Genomic DNA, 22,282 nt, shown 5'->3' with positions numbered 1-22,282 from the left:
TTCGTAAAACTAAAGCCAATTATTTTCATAATCTCACCAGAGAAGTTTACTCTCTCCAGCACAGTCTGGCCTCCCCAACTGTAGTGCTATCAGCTTAGCTACTTTTGACCAGATGGTGCGTAAACTTCTTCTGGCTTGCCTCTAGATCCTTGTCAGGAGCGACACCTAACAAAAAGTGAACACAATTATAATTACAGTTCTACAAAACTCTGCTATCCTCAGGGATTGTTCCTACCACCTGTAAATCAGTCCTGATAATCCCACTCCAAAATAACCTAAGGCAGACCCCCCATTACATTGAATTGTCGATCAATTTCCCTACTCCCTTTTGTTGCTAAAGGCACTTGTATAATATTTGGTCAATCTACAACTGTCCTCTTACTTAGAAGACCACTTTTTCTTACATCCTTTGCGATGTGGCTTCCGGAAAAAAAAGTCTGCACTGAAACGGTCCTTGTGTAAGCCTTCAATGATATTTGGGTGATTTTAAATGCCAGTGGGGCTACTGGTTTGATTTTGCTTGATTTGTCTGCTCCCTTTGATGCAGTTTCTCATGGCATCCTGCTAATGCGGGTTAAAGGCATTGGTGTCACAGACACCGTCTATACATATTTTCTTCATTTTATCCAATCACGCACAGGCAGTGTCTTTGGCCAATTTCCAGTTTTCTTTAAATCCATTATATCAGGAGTTTGCTATAATGGTTATGGTTTGCAAAGCATTAATCAATATAAATATTTGAGAACAGGCAAAATTGTACCCAGTCAGGGGCGGCACCTCCATTAGGGTGGAGGAGCATCGTCCCAATGCTTCCTTGCAGTGTGAAAAGCAGAAACATAAATTGCTAAAATTACCATTTTATGTTTCTGCTTTTCGCACTGCGAGAAAGCAGAAGTGCCTGGTTAGGGACGGGGGGGGTCTGCTCGAAAGCAGGGGAGAAGTGGCCTACCCAATGCTGTGGGCCCTGACTGTTTGGTCGGCCATCTGGGGCCGACCAAACCAGTCATGCGCACTCTCCCCTTTCTCTATGTAGGCTGAATGCCACCTAGATTAAAAAAATGGCCTCCCCATAGGCGCCATCCCCACCAATCACAATGTTGCCATTGCAGCGTCGTCATTGGCTAAGGTGAGAGGAGAGAGGCTGCCTTTGGCTGCTTCCCGTTCAGGAGAGCAACAGGAAAACGCGGGACCCGGCCATCTATGAGCTGAGGTGGCACGGGACCCGGTACCCGGGAAGGTACTTTTTTAACATTTTTATTAAACCCATCTTGCCTCCCCCCTCCCATTTTGAACCCGCACGACTCCCCCACACCCGAGTCATGCTGGCCGTGACTGTACCCAGTATGTCATGGTAGGTTGCGAATTGTATGAACGGCCACATCCATGCTTTGGTATTCTCACCCTGGAAAGGAGTGTTTGATCATGTTCTCTGACAGTGAGAGTTCACAAGAAGAGCTTTGTCCCAGTGTTACACGAAAAATGCCTTGAAGAAACCCTGGAAAGTGTGTTTCAGAGAGATGCAGGGAGAGCTGTGAGATCTTGCATAGGTGTGCTACATTGAAGTGTGGAGTCTGGACTAGGCTTCTTCTGTGGCATGAAAGGTACAGGACTGAATTTAAACGTTTCCCTTTGACCTTTCAGGCCTTAACAAACAACACCAAGTGTTAATCTGGAAATATACCTCCATGGGCTGCGTCACCATCCTAAAAGGAACCCACCCGATTGAGTGTCTTTCATACAGTAAGTGGCCAAAGCATGTGATTATAGTGGGTGCTGAGAGAATTTCCTTTTGTGCTGCGGGGGATTGCGTTGAGATTGGCTTGGGTGCTGGGCCGGATTAGGACAGTGCACAGGGCGCTCACCTGGAGGGGTGCTCTGTTATGAGCATTAATTTAAGATTTAAAAACACCTGCTGCAAAGTTCCTTGTGTGTTCAGCTTTCAAGCAGAAATAAAAATGTCAAGACAACTCTTGTGATTATTGTTTCTGCTAGAAAGAGAGAATGAGTTTTGTCAACTGGCAGTTTTGACTGGCTATAAAGTAGCGAAGAGGCTTAATATGCCTGCTGCAAAGAACAGATCTGTATTTTATGTGGATAGCTGAGTGGATTAGTAAAGCCAGCCTTTACCAGTGCTTTCAAACAAGTGAAATATATGTAAGAGAGGCTATAGAGAGTTGAGGGGCACTTTTGCCGGGTGGTAGTGAGGGAATCCGAGGCAGAGGTCATAGAGGGGGGGGGGGGAGGGCATAAAAAGATTGTTGTACCGGGCGCCACCAGCGCTAAGGCTGGCCCTGCATGGGTGCGGTCAGGTGTGCTGTATGAATTACACTAGGTGCTTTGGGAAAACTTATAACATGTTTTGCTGCTCTCTCTACAGCTGCAAAGATACCCTTCCTTCTGTTTAGCGGACACAGCAACGGGATGGTGCAGAAATGGGAACGAATCCACTTATCCACCTTCCTATACAGGTGAGAACAGTATAGGGTCTTATATATGAGTGCACTAGCCCCTTTATTTTCAAGCCAGAACAGAGTAAGGCTTTGTTAAGACTTCTGTAGACCTGAAAAAGCCTTAAGTCCCAATGGGGTTGGTCTCTCTTTGAGACACAAAAAAAGTAATCCTAACATGTAAGCAGCATATGCCCAGGGCGGGCAGGTCCTGCTCATGATCTAGAATGATCAGAACAGACACAAAGTGTTCAGGTGAAACCCAGGCAGGTGGCATGCCGACAAACATGCATGCATACATGTGCTCTCACACACACAAGAACTACCCCCAGCCCCCCTTTCAGATCGGGCTACTTGCACCTACACACCAAGCAGCTACCAGCAATCACATCAAGCAGCTACCAGCAATCACATCAAGCAGCTACCAGCAATCGCACCAAGCAGTTACCAGCAATCACACCAAGCAGCTACCAGCAATCGCACCAAGCAGCTACCAGCAATCGCACCAAGCAGCTACCAGTAATCGCACCAAGCAGCTACCAGCAATCACACCAAGCACCTACCAGCAATCACACCATGCAGCTACCAGCAATCACACCAAGCAGCTACCAGCAATCACACCAAGCCAACAGCAATCACACCAAGCAGCTACCAGCAATTACAACATGAAGCTACCAGCAATCACACCAAGCAGCTACCAGCAATCGCACCAAGCAGCTACCAGTAATCACACCAAGCAGCTACCAGCAATCACACCAAGCACCTACCAGCAATCACACTATGCAGCTACCAGCAATCACACCAAGCAGCTACCAGCAATCACACCAAGCCAACAGCAATCGCACCAAGCAGTTACCAGCAATCACACCAAGCAGCTACCAGCAATCGCACCAAGCAGCTACCAGCAATCGCACCAAGCAGCTACCAGTAATCACACCAAGCAGCTACCAGCAATCACACCAAGCACCTACCAGCAATCACACCATGCAGCTACCAGCAATCACACCAAGCAGCTACCAGCAATCACACCAAGCCAACAGCAATCACACCAAGCAGCTACCAGCAATTACAACATGAAGCTACCAGCAATCACACCAAGCAGCTGCCAGCAATCACAACACGCAGCTACCAGCAATCACACAAAGCAGCTACCAGCAATCACACCAAGCAGCTACCAGCAATCACACCATGCAGCTACCAGCAATCACACCAAGCAGCTACCAGCAATCACACCATGCAGCTACCAGCAATCACACCAAGCAGCTACCAGCAATCACACCATGCAGCTACCAGCAATCACACCAAGCAGCTACCAGCAATCACACCAAGCAGCTACCAGCAATCACACCAAGCAGCTACCAGCAATCACACCAAGCAGCTACCAGCAATCTGTCTTCACAGGAAAGAGCCCTTCGTTCTGTTGCCCTGCCCTGCCCTCCATCCCTTCACCAGGTAACACACATGCGCAGGCCCACACTTACTGTGTTTATGTATTCCAGACAGGAGCAAGCAATTTCAACAACAGTACACAGGATACAACACATCTATATTTACATACTTTCTCTTAGCTGAGGTACTCTGGTAGGATTCACATAACAAGTGCATAAGGGGCCATTCAGTGAAAAGTAAAAACTTGTCTTCTTACCCAATCTTACGTCATCAACAACAACCAACAATAAGGGTTATGGAATGTCTGTTGGTTTGATGGTGTCGGATTAGTTTACAAAACCTCTTGTGGCATCATTGGCTACATGGCCTCTCTAGATTATTCCTCTTGCACACTTCCTTAGGATGAGCTTGTAGCAGGTTGGTTGGAACTTATTTAGACAGACCCAATTACTGTAGAAAACAAGTCTGTTAAGATCCCACAGGTTTAGGCCTGGTTCTGCTCGTCTCCAAAATTAATCTAGATTGAAAACTAAGGGGCCCTACAGGTTAAAATTCTAGCCTAGGGACAAAATGTGGGATTTTTGGACCCACTTTCATAGCTAAAGGTGTCCCACTCACTTCCTATTTGCTTACGAGAGGAAGCTCGCGACACCACTTCCCTAAAAAAAAAAAAATTCCAGGGAATAAAATGGTTGTCACGATGGTATTGTTAAATCGGGCAAAGTAATCCGTGGGTGACAAAGAAGGAAAGAAGAGAGTCCTTCACAGTATTCAGTCTTTGAGAGATCCATCACCACCCATCCAAGAGGGGCTTGCAGTCCATGCAACCGGATATTGTGGCTGGAGACGACACACACACATCTCCTCGAGTGGCAGGAAGTCGATATTATGGCGTTGAACATCAATGAGTGTCAACAGTTTTAGACAAGTGATGCAGGTTTGCTGGTAATGGAGGGCTTAGGAGCTGTTTCTTCTTACTTGTAGACTGGATGTGATATTGAAGATGACACCGCACAGAGGCTTCTGCTGCTCCGCACAAACATTGTTATGTTAAATGTTATGTTAAATGTATTTTATATAGCGCAAATCACCATCAGGCCTCTAAGCGCTTTTAGAGAAAAAAATGACCAAAATCACAGACGTTAACTGGTAACACAAGGCAGCGGATTATACTGTGACTAACGTCTCCTTGAATAGAAGCGTTTTAAGTTGTTTCCTTAAAGAAAGGAGGACCGGTTCCCTACGGAGGTACTCAGGTAGATTGTTCCAAATTTGTGGGAGCATAACCGAAAACTCTCTGCCCCCTTTGGATTTCGTGGTGTATCGGGGCAGGACTAGGCGGCAGGCCTCAGATGATCGCAGTGTCCGGCCGGGAACATAGTTCTCCAGACGTTCTTTTATATACACTGGGGCTTGGCTGTAGATTGCTTTGTGGGCAATACAGAGGCCTTTGAATTGAGCTCTCTGTTTGATGGGGAGCCAATGCAATTTGTGTAAAAGAGGAGTAACACGGGACCTTCTGGGAAGTCTGAAAATGAGCCTGGCCGCATCATTCTGCACCACCTGCAGTCTCTTAATGAGTTTCTGGGGGAGGCCAATATAGAGGGCGATCCCATAATCCAGCCTAGAAATGACAGTGGCAGATACAATCGCCTGAAGTGAGGCCGTTGATAGAAGAGGGGCAAGTTTCCGCAGGTGCCTCATCAACCCTGTACAGGTTCCCACCACTGTGGTGACTTGGCTGGACATGGACAACTCTGAGCCAATTTTTATACCCAGCCTTTTTACGACCGGGACTGGTATGGGGGCAGTGCCCAGTTCTGGTGGCCAAAAAAGGTCACACCAAGGGCTGCTTTTTGTGGGAATGACGAGCCCTTCAGTCTTATCAGGATTTATTTTCAGAGAATTGGCCGTCATCCAATTCACTGTGAGTCTGAGTAGCTTTTCTACCGATTCCTGGGCCAGACTAGAGTTATTAATCCGGATGAGGAGTTGGGTATCATTTGCGTAATTGAAGATCCGGTAATCCGTATGAGCCAGGGTCTCCACCAGGGGTTGCAAGTAGATATTAAAAAGGAGCGGGGACAATGCAGAGCCCTGGGGTACGCCGCAAGTTCGACTGCCCTTAGCTGAAGCATGCTCACCCAACTGAACCCTTTGAGTCCGGTCTGATAAAAAATATTCTAGCCATTCATGTGCTAGCCCACTGAGGCCCAGGTCAGGAAGACAGGACAGCAGTTTTTTATGGCTGACCGTGTCAAATGTGACTGATAGATCTAATAAAATCAGGGCACTCATTTTTTTGCTGTCAGCCAAAATTCTGAGCTCGTCAAGAACAGACAACATCACTAGCTCAGTGCCATGATGGGCTCTGAAACTTGCCTGTCATGAGTGGAGTAGCTGATGGTCCTCCAAATAAGTTGAAAGTGTTCTCAGTACATGTTGTTCTATCACTTTTGCCAAGAGTGGAAACATCCGCACATGGCTTCTTTAGCAGGGCGGGTAACCCTAGCCTCTTTTAGATTAACAGGCAAGTGGCTGATTTCCAGGGAGTTGTTCAATAGCATAAGAATCTGTTTTTCCAGCCCTGGAAGGGCCATTTAGAAGATCCTCGGATTGTTGCTTCAATCTACCTCAGCATCATGATGAGAGAGGAGAGGAATGAAAGGGATGGACTTGACTTTGAAATAAAGCAGGCCCAATCCATCTTCCGGGACTCAATCAATTAATCAGTGGCTTGTATAGCGTGACTACTCACACACAAGGGTCTGAAGGCGCAGGGGGGAGGGAGACCTGCCAGTCCATCAGGGGCACTGTGGTTCAGTTGAAGAGCCAGGTCTTGAGGTCCTTCTTGCATTGAGGCAGTGACGAAGATTGCCAGAGGTGGAAGGGCAGGGTGTTCCAGGTCTTTGCTGTGAGGTAGGAGAAGTATCATCATCCAGCCATGGTCTTGGGATACGGGGAATGGTAGCCAGGGCCAGTTGAGCGGAGCGGAGGTCTCTATTGGGTGTATGGAATGAGAGCCAGTGATTGAGGTATGCTGATCCGCGTCATGTAGGGCTTCATATGTGTGTGTCAGGAACTTGAAGGTGATTCTTTTGTTGACTGGAAGCCAGTGGAGGTCTCTTAGGTAGCTGGAGATGTGGCCGTGGTGGGGGATGTTAAGGATGAGTCTGGCAGATGCGTTCTGGATGTTCTGCAGTTTTTTGTTTTTTTTATTAATATCTTTTTATTAAACATAACATTGACATTCGGCATACCAGCATACACTTACTTGATAGCGATTCATATGGCAAATACATTTGGGCATCATAGATAGGAGGGACACTTATCAAACAGGTGAATGGGTTTCAAGGAGACAACGGTACATCCTCTGAGGGGACAACAGGGGGTTCTGCAGTTTCTTTAGGAGTTTCTGCGTGATGCCAGCGTAGAGTGCATTGCTGTAGTCGATTCTGCTGCTGATGAATGCGTGGGTGACCGTCTTTCTGGACTCAGTGGGCATCCATTTGAAGAACTTTCAAAGCAGGTGTAGCGTGTGGAAGATGGATGATGAGACTGCTTTGATCTGGCTGTTCATGGTGAGCAAAGAGTCCAGGATGATGCCGAGGTTCCACATGTGGTCTGTCAGTGTGGGGGGAGTTCCAAGTGCTCTGGGCCACCAGGAGTTGTCCGTCCCAGGCAGAGGGAGTGGAGCCCATGATGAGGACTTCTGTCTTCTCTGAGTTGAGCTTGAGGCAGCTGTTCCTCATCCAGGCTGTGACTGCCTCCAACCCACCGTGAAAGTTGTTCTTGGCGACTTCGGGTTTGTTGGTGCGGGAGACAATCAGCGAGGTGTCGTCTGCGTAGGAGATGATGTTGAGTCTATGGTTTCTGATGATGGCTGTGAGTGGGGCCATGTAGATGTTAAAAAGCCTGGGGCTAGAGGGTAGGACAGGTTCTAGGTTGAAGAACCTCCCAGGGTTATGTTCTCTCAAAATCAGCATTGCTCACTTTGTTCGGGGGTGTGGTATGACCTGGGGCTGTATGAAGCTGCACCAAATTTAGCTGACTGTTTTGCAACCTCGGAGCCTGCGCGCCCTTGGGTAGAACTAATGTCAATATTTTTGTTCTGCTTGATGCTTAATAAAAATTAATTTTGATTTAAAAAAAAAGCATGGGGCTCAGGGAGGAGCCCTGGGGTATTCCACAGCTGATCTCTGTGGGTTCCGAGAGGAACGGAGGTAGTCTGACTCTCTGTGTTCGACTGGTGAGGAAGGAGCGGATCCATTCCAGGGCTTTGTCGCGGAAGCCGGAGTCATAGAGTTTTGTGCATATGGTAATGTGGAAAACGATATTCAAGTTGGCCGAGAGGTCCAGGAGCAGGAGGGCTGCAGTTTCGCCTCGGTCGAGCATGGCGCGGACATCGTCTGTGGTGGCAAGGAGGGCTGTCTCGGTGCGGTGCTTGCTTCGGAAGCCAGATTGGGAGAGGTACAAGATGTGGTTCACTTTGCTCAACTCTGAGAGCTGGGCATTGATGGCCTTTTCGATTACCCCAGCTGGGAAGGGAACATGAGAGATGGGTCTGAAGTTCTTTAGGTCTGTCAGGTCGGCAGAGGGTTTCTTTAGAAGGGGGTTGATCTCTGTGTGTTTCCAGTCTTCCAGGAAGCTGGTGGAGTTGATGGAGCAGTTGATGGTGTGGCAGAGTTCGGGGCGATGGTGGTGCCTGCTCTGTTGAAGATGTAGGGCGGGCAGGAGTCCGAGGTTGCTCCAGAGTAGATACTGTTCATAATTTTGAGAGTGTCGCCCTCGGTGAGGTAGGTCCAGCTGAGTAGGGTCTGTTGGGGTCCAGAGTTGTAGGGTGTGGTGGTTGCGGGTGTGGTGGGAGGGTCTTGGGTATCGAGACTGTTGAAGTTGTCGAATAAACCCACAATGAACCCACCTCTAAGTAGCTTAGCACTTCAGCACTGGGAATTATGGCGGTAGACATGTCATCTTTGTATGTGTTTTTAATGTACTGATTTTGTGTACTCGGAGTGAGGGAATAAAATAAAAGACACATAAATGATGGTCAAAATGCGGAACAAATCAAACATTCACCCCTGGTCAAGAGATCTGGATTAAATCCATCATTCTTTTGCTCACCATGCCACCGCAGTTTAGACCCAGCCAAATGCAAATCAGTTTTGACCCTGCTCCTCAAGGGAAAAGTCCATCCAAACTGCCAAGCCAGTTTCAGGGTCTCACCCCACATCAGCCAGGAGAGCTTGAATCCAGTGGCACAGTGAGCCCAGGACCCACGTCTGGGCAATACCCGATGTACTTAGGGCGAGAAAGCAAAAGGCACACAAATGATGGATGGAATGCTGAACAAATCAAACATTCTCACCCCAGTCAAGAGATCTAGGTTGAATCCATTGTTCTTTTGCTCACCATGCCTCCCCAGGTTAGACTCAGCCATATGCAAATCAGTCTTGACCCTGCTCCTCATGGGAACAATCCAGCCCGAACAGCCAAGCCAGGTGCTCCCTTGACCAGAGACAAGCTTCCTGATACCGGTTTCGGGGTATCATCCCTCATCAGCCTGGCTAGCTTGAATCCACTGGCACAATGAGCCGGGGACCCACGTCTGGGAATACCTGACGCTCTTAGGGTGAGAAACCAAAAGACATACAAATGATGGACGGATTGAGGAAATGGCAAACAAAACCATTACCTTTTTAATAAAAAAGCATACGCGCAGCACATTTGTTTTACACAGATTGCCTTGCAAAAAACACTAATAATTGAGGCTCAGCCTCCGGAGGGGCGATCAGAAACCCAAGACAGGAGACTTGTGTTTCTCAGAGACGAGATCAAACAGACCTCCGTGGAGGCGGCCAAGCTGCTGTGGAGGTCCTCCGTGGTGCGAGTATATGGGTGGGGAGACAAAAACGGGAAACTCCTGCACCGCCTGGCCACTTACCCAATGGCCAACTTTATCATCCCTGAGATGATCGGCTCGGACGGAGTGACCCAGCGAGCCCCCTTTGCAGTGGCCCAGTGCTTTGCCACCTACTACGCCACTTTTTACTCTGTGCAGCCTCCCACTCTGTCGCTTCCGGAACTCCTCCAGAGCGAACAACTTTCCCTCCCATGACTTAGTGAGTCTGAGGCGGAGGTTCTCAACCTCTCGATCACCCCGGAGGAAGTCAGAGATGCCACATCGCGCTTGGCTGCGGGTAAGACACCAGGGCCGGACGGGTTCATGCAAGAGTTTTATGCGTCCTACCGAGACACGCTGATCCCCCACCTTCTAGAGGTGTATCGGGAGGCATCTGATCGGGGCTCATTCTGACCCGAGACGGATATGGCCACTATTGTGGTGATCTCGAAGTCTCAACCTCCCTCGAAGCACTGCCCTGATTACCGCCCCATCTCCCTTATTAACTCGGAATTCAAAATCTTCACCTTGGTCCTAGCCAATCGTATACGGCCGCACCTGGCCAAACTGATCCAACCTGACCAGTGCAGGTTTATGCCTTCCCGGGGAACCCGGCACTGCCTTCAACGCCTCCACCTCGCTTTAGCAAACCAGCAACAGCTATCCCCATACCTTTCCCTCCTTCTCATAGATTTTGAGAAAGCATTTGACTCCTTGGACTGGCGTTATCTAGAAGAGGTATTGATGGAAATGGGTTTTGGGGCCCCCTTCCGCAGCCTGATTAAGACTCTTTATTGCAAACCCAGGGCCCAGGTGCTAGTCAACGGAGCCCTGTTGAATCCCTTCCCCTTCAGAAAAAACACGAGGCAAGGATGCCCTCTCTCACCCCTCCTATTCGCGTTGGCAATGGAACCCTTTGCCTATCTTGTACGGTCTGACCAGCTCCTCACAGGCTGGAGATGGCCTGGCTTAGAGGAAGATAAGATCGTCCTTTATGCTGACGACATTCTACTATTCTTAGCAGACCCGGCTCAGTCAGGACCCCGATGCCTCCGGGCCCTGAATCTCTTTGAACAAACCTCCGGCCTTCGTATGAACTCGGCTAAATCTGTTCTGGTCCCCCTTCACCTTTCGATAGAGTGCTTCGACTGGCAGTCGTCGATACCTCTTCGGCGACAGTCCTTCAAGTATCTGGGGATTTGGGCTGCCCTCCTTCCTGACCTCGCTTGGTCACTCAACGTCACCCCATTAGTGAAGAAGGCCCGGGCTGACGTCCTCAAGTGGCAAACTCTACCACTGAACTCTATGGGTTGAATAGCCTTATTTAAAATGATGATCCTACCCAGATTCCTTTATGTGCTCCAGAATACACATCTCTCCTTCTCGCGGTCATGGTTCAGAGAGCTGGACAGCATGGCCATCAAATTCCTGTGGGGGGGTCGGAGGCCTCGATTGGCACTTGCTCTGTGCCGGATCCCGCCATTTGACTGCGGTCTGGGAATGACAAATTTCTACCTTTATTATTTAACAACTCGGCTCCTCACCGTACATGACTGGTTTAACGGGGACTGGTCCGACCCGGCATACCACTTGCAACTGCACACCCTGGGCCTGTCTAACCTCCAAGGGATGCTTTATGGGAGCGCTATCCCCCAAACTCTACCTGAGATCACTCGCAGGGTGCTTTTGGCCTGGTGAGCATCTTTGCGCCACACCCAATGGTCGGATAAACTTACCCAACATACCCCACTGTCGGGCTTTAGAATGTGGGACCTCATTGGTATTTCCCTGCTTGGTGACATCCAGGGTGGGAGTCACATACGCACCTTCCAAGAACTGCAAACTCGTTACTCCCTTCAAGCTTCCCAGTTCTACAGATACCTTCAAATACGCCATGCCCTCCATTCTTACATTTTAGATGGCACCTCCCTACCTAAATATAGCCTGCCCAAAGTCCAGTCCATGACCGGTAATCTGGGGAAGGGGGGAATCTCTCGTATTTATCCTTCCCTCATCAATAACAACCCTAACACAATCTCACACCTCAGGGACAGATGGGAAGGTTGGCTTGGGTCTTTGGACGACACCGACTGGAGGGATGCATTGATGGCTCCCAAAACAGTCACGGCCTCAGCAAGACTTCACCTGGTTCAAGTATATTATCTTCATACTGCTTATCTTACGCCGCTGCGTCTCCTTCGCGCTGGGCTCCACATGGTGTGGCGTTGTTCCGCAATTACGTGCTACTGGGAGTCAGTAACTGGGGAACTCACTGAGGTTCTAGGCTGGGAGGTTCCTCTTAACCCTTTGAATGTTCTGCTAGGTGTCACCGAGGGACTGGATGATTCCAGAGCTGAAAAACTCATTCTCAACACGGCATTGATGGTGACGAAAAGGAACATTGCGGGCAACTGGCTGAGTTCGGCTGCCCCCACCATGACGCGCTGGCGCAGAGGGGTGGACTGGTGCGCTGCTCAGGAGTGATCCCTGTATGAGGCAAGAGGCTGCCCAAAGAAATTTCGTAGGATGTGGGGCAAATGGTTTGGGGTAGTGGAAGACTAATATCCTCAATGTACATTCGAGGTTGGGATTGGGTGCAACACTGTCTTTACTTCTGCCTTGTTTATCAGTTCCTCTTTATTGATGTAAGGTCCTCTTGTATTTGCCTTGCATGGCCAAATGTACGAACAGCTGGTGTTGTTATTTTTTGTTGGTTCACTATAAAATCAATAAAATTGGTTATAAAAAAAACACTAATAAATTGGAATTAAATGGTTTCCTTGAATGAAAAGGTTTAGCCACCACTTATCTCCTGCTACCCCTGGTGGATGTCTCAGTATGTCATAAGACGAGCAGTTTAGCGAGATAGATGGGGGACCCCTAAGTCCTCTCCTTGAGACCTTGGGACCCCCCACTGTCTCCTCCTGGATCCAGAGACTAAGAAACTATACACCATGAATCCTTGGTGGAAGCCGAAGAAGGGCTCTTACTCAGGGGTTAAAAAAGCTGTTGTCGCAGGCTGCAGTGGCATCTTCTCTTCATACCTGGGCTATATGGCAGACAAACATATAAATATACTAGCAGCCCGTCCCGACGTTGTCCGGGCATAAAACAAGAATGTCTTCAATGGTTCGGGTAGGTAATAATACTGTATTTCAAAACCTTAACACGCTTTAGCCGCGAACGTGTTTTTATTTTAAAACCTTAACACACTCCAGCCGTGAACGTGTTTGTCCGCTGAAGCCGATGCCACTGCAATATGTACCTTAACACGCTCCACCCGTGACCGTGTTTGTCCGCTGTAGCTGACACCACTGCAATATGCGAACTGTGTCCGCTCCAGCCACAAACGTTTTTTCCGCTCCAGCCAACGCGTGTGTGTTCGCTCCATCCCCGAACGTGTTTGTCCGCTCCAGCCTACGCCACTTAGACACACAACATCACGTCAACGTCCAACGCCCACAACAATGCTGAAGGACACGCCCACTCGTATTGGACCGCTAGTCCCACACAGAATGATTCTCGCTAGCGGTATAATCCCGCAGTCTTTTGCCGACAGCACAACGCACACGCCAACAACGGACTACTTTGCACAAAACTTTCTTTTCCCATTCTACTGCATATTTTCGGCTGCTGTATAGCCTATGTCTATCTGCTGATACTGTCATTTGCAATGCTGTATTGGGTGTTCCGATTGGCGCTGTGGTTCTGGAGTTTACCCGCCTCAACGGTTTGGGCTCTCTCTTTATTATATTAGTATAGATAGATATATATTTTTTAATTGTATTTATTTTCTCTCTCTCTCTCTCCCTCATCCTCCCTCCCCCCTCTCTCTCCACCGCTCATTTTCAAGCCCCCTCCTCTCCTAACACCCCTCTTTCTAACACTGTCATTACAGATCTCTCCCCCCACCTTGAGCGTCTCTGTTTCTCCTAAGCCCCGGGGACATTCAGCTACGCTACATAATACAAATGCATCAATTTTATCGCTATTTGACAACCCCCGCTAAAGCTGCATAATATATGGGGAGTCTCCAACAAAAACATTCCCCGCCGTAATAGACACAAGCTAACTCACGCCTGCAGGCTGGCACAACATGCCCAGGCTTGTTTTTTTAGAGACTCCCAGACTGTACACCCTGAAAGTCCTGCAATTTTGCCTGTGGCAACGCCCATGACTGTTGTGAAAGCACCCTAACCATGTGGTAGGGCCATGAGCACGTGACTAGCACATGACCAGGGTGATGTCACAACACACATGACTCAACACAGTCATGTTACCTCCGACACCTCCACCCCCAGAAGTAGCATCATTTCTAGAGAGGGCCACCAGGGACCAGGTGGGGTCAACTGTCACTTTTTGCTTGAGACCTAAGGTATCTCATTGTACTACTGTTAAGATCTCCTCCATTTTAGGGTTAGGGGTCACTGGGCTGCCAGTGATGTCAGCACTCATTTGGTCTGCTCCTCATTGCACGTTGGCAAGAATCCTCTTGGCAACAGTGGCATTTAATGGATCCTCTTATGTCAGGGTCATGGCAGAGAGATTGCATTGATCTCTAGCTTTGGTATCCTTGTCACAAGGATTGACATAACCAAGGGTTAAATTATGTTGCTTTTATCGGACAGACTTGTTCTTGGGAACAATCCATTACCTAGTCTCCCTATGGTTCATACGCCCTGAGATCTTGGATCTCAGTCCAGTGTACAAATAATGAAGGTATCTGGGGATCAGCCCAAACCCATCCATGGTTATTAACTCACAGTAGGACACTGCTCTTATTTATTAATGTATTTATTTATTTAAACAGTTTTATATAGCGCTGGCTAGACCCGTAGGTATCAGAGCGCTTTACATAAGGTCAACAATGTCACAACAATGATAACAATTACACGTTACATCAAATATAAGAGACACATTAAAGGGAGAGAAGGAGAGGAAAGTAGAGAGGGAAGGGGAGAGGGGGAGTGAGAAGGGAGGGGACGAGGGGGAAGACGGAATAAGAGACAAAGGGAAAGTCAGCCCAAAGACCGAATGGGTGGGTGACGGCCGAGGAGGTAATCCAAAGCCAGTCTCCCCTATAGCGCTCATGGAAGCTCCAACGGGCATCGATCAGAAAGATGGATAGAAGGGAGACAAGGGATGCTCTGCAGCATCAAGTAGTGGCAGGTCTAATGTGGGGCTCATCTGCTGTCCAGTGCTCTGTTGTGCCCATCTGGCCCTATGATGCTGCTTTCTGCAGCTGCTCCCTTGCAGACCTGTGGTTTACTTATGTTGCTTATTTCTAGACGTGGTACTGAACCAGAGCTTGACAAGATGATGGGCACTCTGCAGACTCCATAAAAGCCTTGAGAACCTCACTCACCCCAAGCACAGGGGCTCATTGCAGTTGCACAAGGTGTGTGAGAGACTCACCCACATGACTTAAAAGAATGTACGCAACACGCACATACCGTGTGTATGTGTGCGTATATGTGTATATATATATATATATATATATTATATCCAACAAACTCCAACAGTTTTTGAAGAATACAGGACACTCGTAGTTCAGATATTCCAGATTTATTCAGCAGATGAAAAAATCACGACGCGTTTCGCCATTACGGCTTGATCACGCTCATCTCGTGGTAAACACGGCCATTTTTTTATATACATACCACACCCTAGTGCAAAGTTTCAAACTTGGGGAATGTGCAGACATCTTTGAATGGTCAATTAACAACAATAAATGTCGAGTATTTGGCCCCACTCGGGTATATGTTCTTGTGATTCATACAATATACATGTAGACGTATAACATAAATTATGTATATCAATGCGTCAAAAAAATGTCAAAAGAATCACATTTAACCAAACTTAAATAATTGACCCAAAATAAAGAATCAGTGTGAAAATAACCACATTAGTGCATAATTGTGGCATCGCTACACATGTAATACAGTGATACAATGCTCAGGAGAAAAGACGTGAACATAGGCATTTCATTCGCTACCCAATAATCTCGCACGCCATTGGTTGTCCGTTGTTCTAGCAACAAGCTGTCAACTATCATATTCGTTCGAACATATGATACAAGCCGACAATAACTTCCATCCAGAATGTAGCTGCCCAAGTGGGCTGAAACTCCAAAGTATCAAAGACGTGTGCAGTGATAATGATCTAGACCCCAGTGGGTAATCCAGTTCAATCAATATTAAATGCAACAATAGATTCTTCTGATATAATCCAATATCTTCTGCTACCCCAAGTTGTGTGAAATCTAAAAACAATACAAAGATTGTATTAAAATCAAGAAGACTGCAGATACACTGTTAAAGTCAATAGCCAAGACCTATTCTTGGACATATTTTCATTCATATAGATGTACAGAAAGTTCTTCACTCATATTAAATCCTCTCGGAGTGAGACATTCGAAATCCACAATATATTTTGATTCGGGTTTCCTAAGGGACAACTCACGATTGCCTCCTCGGACCCCCAAATCAACACTGTCAATGACCACTAACTGCACCAATTTCTCATCTTGCATATGTTCTGAGAAAAAATGTCGCGCTATAGGGTACTGTTTGTTGTTGTTATGTATTGCACGAAGGTGCTCCAATACTCTCTTTTTGGCCTCATGTTTGGTACTTCCCACATACCATTTGTTACATGGACAGATGAGCACATATACACTATATGGTGTATTGCATGTCAGATATTTGCGTATTGTGAAAATCTTTTTAGTGGTAGGAACAAGAAGGGTCTGACAATCATGGCTAGATTTACATGCCTTACATCGCCTGCAACATTTAAAACCAACATCATGATTTGTCGTACCTGCTGATGTGACATAATTTTTGCTCAATTCGTCTTTAATGATCTCCCTTTCCGGAAAGTTATTTGTGGGTTGTCACTCAAATACTTCTTGAGATGTGAGTCAGTGTGTAACACATGCCAATGTTTATTGAATATTTTGCGCACCTCACGTGCCTGACCTGAGAAAGTGGTTATAAATCTGACTTGGTTTGCATCATCTGATTTAACTCTAGGATTCAATAATTCTTCTCTGTTTTTCAATGCAACCCTATCCTTGGCAGTGTTAATCATATTTGGACTATATCCCCTATTCCGGAATCTTTGACACATTCTTTTCTCTTCATCTAGAAATGCACTCTCGGTACTGCAATTCCGTTTGGCGCGAAGTAACTCGCCATAAGGGATGCTGTAAACCAAGCTGCGGGGATGGCAACTATTCGCATTTAAAATGCTGTTGCCCGCAGTCTTTTTGCGAAACAACTTGGTGACAAGCTGTTTATTCTCAACTTCCACCAGTACATCAAGAAACTCAAGCCTTACATCACTGATATGTTCAGTGAATGTAAGATTTAAATTGTTGGCATTTAACTTCTTGATGAATAGTCTCACAGATGTTTCATCCCCGTTCCAAATGAAAAAAATGTCATCCATGTATCGCAGCCACAGGGCCACATAGATGACATTTTTTTCATTTGGAACGGGGATGAAACATCTGTGAGACTATTCATCAAGAAGTTACATGCCAACAATTTAAACCTTACATTCACTGAACATATCAGTGATGTAAGGCTTGAGTTTCTTGATGTACTGGTGGAAGTTGAGAATAAACAGCTTGTCACCAAGTTGTTTCGCAAAAAGACTGCGGGCAACAGCATTTTAAATGCGAATAGTTGCCATCCCCGCAGCTTGGTTTACAGCATCCCTTATGGCGAGTTACTTCGCGCCAAACGGAATTGCAGTACCGAGAGTGCATTTCTAGATGAAGAGAAAAGAATGTGTCAAAGATTCCAGAATAGGGGATATAGTCCAAATATGATTAACACTGCCAAGGATAGGGTTGCATTGAAAAACAGAGAAGAATTATTGAATCCTAGAGTTAAATCAGATGATGCAAACCAAGTCAGATTTATAACCACTTTCTCAGGTCAGGCACGTGAGGTGCGCAAAATATTCAATAAACATTGGCATGTGTTACACACTGACTCACATCTCAAGAAGTATTTGAGTGACAACCCACAAATAACTTTCCGGAAAGGGAGATCATTAAGAGACGAATTGAGCAAAAATTATGTCACATCAGCAGGTACGACAAATCATGATGTTGGTTTTAAATGTTACAGGCGATGTAAGGCATGTAAATCTAGCCATGATTGTCAGACCCTTCTTGTTCCTACCACTAAAAAGATTTTCACAATACGCAAATATCTGACATGCAATACACCATATAGTGTATATGTGCTCATCTGTCCATGTAACAAATGGTATGTGGGAAGTACCAAACATGAGGCCAAAAAGAGAGTATTGGAGCACCTTCGTGCAATACATAACAACAACAAACAGTACCCTATAGCGCGACATTTTTTCTCAGAACATATGCAAGATGAGAAATTGGTGCAGTTAGTGGTCATTGACAGTGTTGATTTGGGGGTCCGAGGAGGCAATCGTGAGTTGTCCCTTAGGAAACTCGAATCAAAATATATTGTGGATTTCGAATGTCTCACTCCGAGAGGATTTAATATGAGTGAAGAACTTTCTGTACATCTATATGAATGAAAATATGTCCAAGAATAGGTCTTGGCTATTGACTTTAACAGTGTATCTGCAGTCTTCTTGATTTTAATACAATCTTTGTATTGTTTTTAGATTTCACACAACTTTTGGTAGCAGAAGATATTGGTTTATATCAGAAGAATCTATTGTTGCATTTAATATTGATTGAACTGGATTACCCACTGGGGTCTAGATCATTATCACTGCACACGTCTTTGATACTTTGGAGTTTCAGCCCACTTGGGCAGCTACATGCTGGATGGAAGTTATTGTCGGCTTATATCATATGTTCGAACGAATATGATAGTTGACAGCTTGTTGCTAGAACAACGGACAACCAATGGCGTGCGAGATTATTGGGTAGCGAATGAAATGCCTATGTTCACGTCTTTTCTCCTGAGCATTGTATCACTGTATTACATGTGTAGCGATGCCACAATTATGCACTAATGTGGTTATTTTCACACTGATTCTTTATTTTGGGTCAATTATTTAAGTTTGGTTAAATGTGATTCTTTTGACATTTTTTTGACGCATTGATATACATAATTTATGTTATACGTCTACATGTATATTGTATGAATCACAAGAACATATACCCGAGTGGGGCCAAATACTCGACATTTATTGTTGTTAATTGACCATTCAAAGATGTCTGCACATTCCCCAAGTTTGAAACTTTGCACTAGGGTGTGGTATGTATATAAAAAAATGGCCGTGTTTACCACGAGATGAGCGTGATCAAGCCGTAATGGCGAAACGCGTCGTGATTTTTTCATCTGCTGAATAAATCTGGAATATCTGAACTACGAGTGTCCTGTATTCTTCAAAAACTGTTGGAGTTTGTTGGATATAATTACGAAGCTGGCTGGTAGCTTATTGCAGGACCGCCCGTGACAGCCTGACTCCTTTTACCAGCAATAGTGGAGTGTATATATATATATATATATATATGTATGTATGTGTATATATAGATATATGTTTGTGTGTGTGTGTGTGTGGTATTATATATATATATATATATATATATATATATATATATATATATATATATATATATATGAACTCCAACCTGTCCCTCAATGCACTTCCCGTGCAGACACGAACGGGGACACCAAATGACGCCACAGCCAGACTGGATTCAATAGTGAATATCTTTTATTAGTGCATGCAGGATGCAAAGCCTAGTCAAACGCGTTTCGGGCACCGGCTGTGCCCTTGCTCACTGACAATTTGTCTTACACGTTCCACTGTTTTAAATGCATATGATTACAGCAAATTGCGCGCCAAATCTCCCTTGCAGTCATTAACATAGTTGATGGACTCATGACATTTAAGACCACAAAAGTTATGGGAAAACAGGTCCGCCATTTTGGAACGGTACCATTTATCAAGTCCCCTTATTGTATTGGTGGCTATGAGTCGTCAACCATGTATCCTTCAAATATAAACACAATTAACATATAAATTGCAATTTGTTGCAAATAAGAGACATAGTGAAAATTAAAATTAGACCACATGATGCCCCAAAATCATTTGTTATGTTGTCTTGAAATGTGACAAAACTCGAGAGTGTATGACTAAAAATAAAGTGCTTTGTCATGAATTCCCATTGTATTTTGAGCATGGCTATATCAATTGTATCCCTAAAATGTATACATTTACGAGTTCATTGTTTGGAAATATGCTATGGTACCACCTTGTTCCGTGTCAGTACATTAAAGAATAGCATGAGAATATCACTGCATAATGTATGTTAAGCTCTTAAGAAAGTAAACGTGCTTTTATCATTTAAACCGCTATGAACACATACTATGTACAAATACAACCATAAGTCCTGAGCATAAATGAAAAACTTTGTAAACATATAATACATATGAAAAGGGTCTTCAAAAAATATAACATTTTCTTTCCCAATGTTTGGAAATCCACCAATGCACTATAATTTCCATCTAGCCATTCGAAGATGCCTGATTAATGACGGTGACATTATGTGCAATGTTCAAATGCTTAATAGACTCATGAGGTGTAAACATGATATGCAGGTGCTTGTCATGACTAGGGAGTTGGCGTGCTGTGTTTTTTTTATATGAGTTTTACAGAATTTATAGTGGAAAGCGTATTTAATGTGAGAGGCTTGCAAAAAAGAGGATATCTCTTGCCATATTATGACAAAACATAAGTAAAAGTGCATATGGTGATTGACGAAATAGAATTTTCATTGAAATTAAAAGGCCCACATACAAAAGAAGGTGTATTGTGGGTCATATTGTAATTACCTAAAATTCTTAAAGTGCCCTTGGAGAGTCGGGATACATACACAGATATTGCAGTAGGGTAGGCACTTGCGAATCAAGGCGTTAATGGAAATGGTCCCCAAGCCTGGAGTCCATATGGTCTTAATGGTAGAAATTTAGAGAAAATTACGAAGATCTTCCCCCATGTTAAGACCCCCAGGAGTCTTACTGTTAAGTTTCATGATATATTTAGACTCAAGTTGGCGAAGTTTCCTGTCTGTGTCCCCTCCCCTCTTGCTCTGCTCGACTGCATCGATCACAAAATATTGAAGATTTGTTAAATCTTTGTTGTGAGTGGTCGCAAAATGTCTAGCCACGGGGTATGTATGTATGTATGTATGTATAGATATTTTTGTATAGCGCTTGCTGTCACCCAACGGGCATCCTGGCGCTTAGATAATCATGACATACAAGGTGTTACCAGCATCCGAAAAAGTCTAGTGCAGTATTCTGGGAAATAAGTGGGTTTTCAGGTTTTTCTTAAAGGAGGAAAGATCATTCATACCCCTCAGGTCCAAAGGGAGAGAGTTCCACAGATTTGCTGCGGTGAACCTGAAAGCCCGGCCTCCCATCCTGGAACGCCTGATCTTAGGTACTGATACCAGATAGGCGGAGGCTGACCGAAGTGGTCTGCCTGGGATGTACCAGGAGAAGAGATTCTGCAGTGGGAGTGGGCCTTGACCATGAAGAGCCCGAAACACCAGACACAGGGCTTTAAAATCTATACGCTGCATAACTGGCAACCAGTGCAAGTCTTTGAGAGCCTCAGCAGAGGAATCCAGACGGCGGCGTGACAATGCAAGTTTTGCAGCAAATCTCTGCACACGTTGTAATTTCCCCAGTAGAGTGACAGGCACCCCCAGAAGCAGTGCGATGCAGTAGTCGAGACGACTTAATATAATGCTTCGCACTACTTCTGGTCTGGCATGAGAAGGAAGCAAGGGTAGAATCTTCCGCAGCGAGCAGAGCAGTGCCATGCAATTGACTACTGTTTTGTTCACTGCTACCTCTAGTTGTAAGTTAGAGCTGAACATTACACCCAGATTCCGTACTGACTCAGCAGGGGAGTCAGTTCCTTGGAAATCAGGGGGCCAGAAGTCCAATGGTAAAGGCCTGGGGGTGCGGTCCATAGAGCAGTGTAACACCTCAGTTTTCATGCTGTTAATTTGCAGGGAGTTGTTACCTAGCCATGCTGCCGCGGTGCTCATACATCGATGAAACACCTCATGGGAAACCGCCTTCTTGCCTTCAAAAGAGAAGACAAGCTGCGTGTCGTCTGCATAGTTGGTGACCGTTATGCCAAAAGATGTTATTAACAAGATCAGGGGACGGAGGTAGAGATTAAATAAGATGGGACTGATGGAAGACCCCTGTGGTACACCTTGCCCCACCTTCCTGCTGTTGGATTTGAAAGGTGGCAGAGATACCATCTGGTACCTGTGATCGAGATATGATACCAACCACTGTAGGGCAAGTCCAGAAACTCCGGCCTCCGCCAACCTCAGGATTGTATGGCTAACCGTGTCGAACGCGGCCGACATGTCAAGCAGCACTAAAAAGGCTGATTGACCCTGCTCGGCCCGCGTTCGAAGGTCATCAAGAACGGTCACCAGAGCCGACTCCGTCCCATGTGCCGGCCTGAAGCCAAACTGGGCCATATCCAAGCACTCGGTGGA

The 22,282-nt window shown here is 45.8% G+C and overlaps 1 protein-coding gene across 1 annotated transcript in view; it reads left to right on the top strand.

Moving 5' to 3' along the window:
* Positions 1 to 22,282, top strand: part of LOC144768800 (uncharacterized) — a 322,884-nt gene that overhangs the window by 217,221 nt on the left and 83,381 nt on the right. Inside the window, exons 8-9 of the mRNA XM_078652745.1 lie at positions 1,642 to 1,740; positions 2,378 to 2,468. Of these exons, the coding sequence (XP_078508871.1) occupies positions 1,642 to 1,740; positions 2,378 to 2,468 (190 nt within the window). The remainder of the gene's footprint in view (positions 1 to 1,641; positions 1,741 to 2,377; positions 2,469 to 22,282) is intronic.

The sequence above is a fragment of the Lissotriton helveticus genome, chromosome 7 (genome assembly GCF_964261635.1).
Source record: "Lissotriton helveticus chromosome 7, aLisHel1.1, whole genome shotgun sequence".
NCBI classification, from domain to species: domain Eukaryota; kingdom Metazoa; phylum Chordata; class Amphibia; order Caudata; family Salamandridae; genus Lissotriton; species Lissotriton helveticus.
This window is presented reverse-complemented; position numbering and strand designations above follow the sequence as displayed.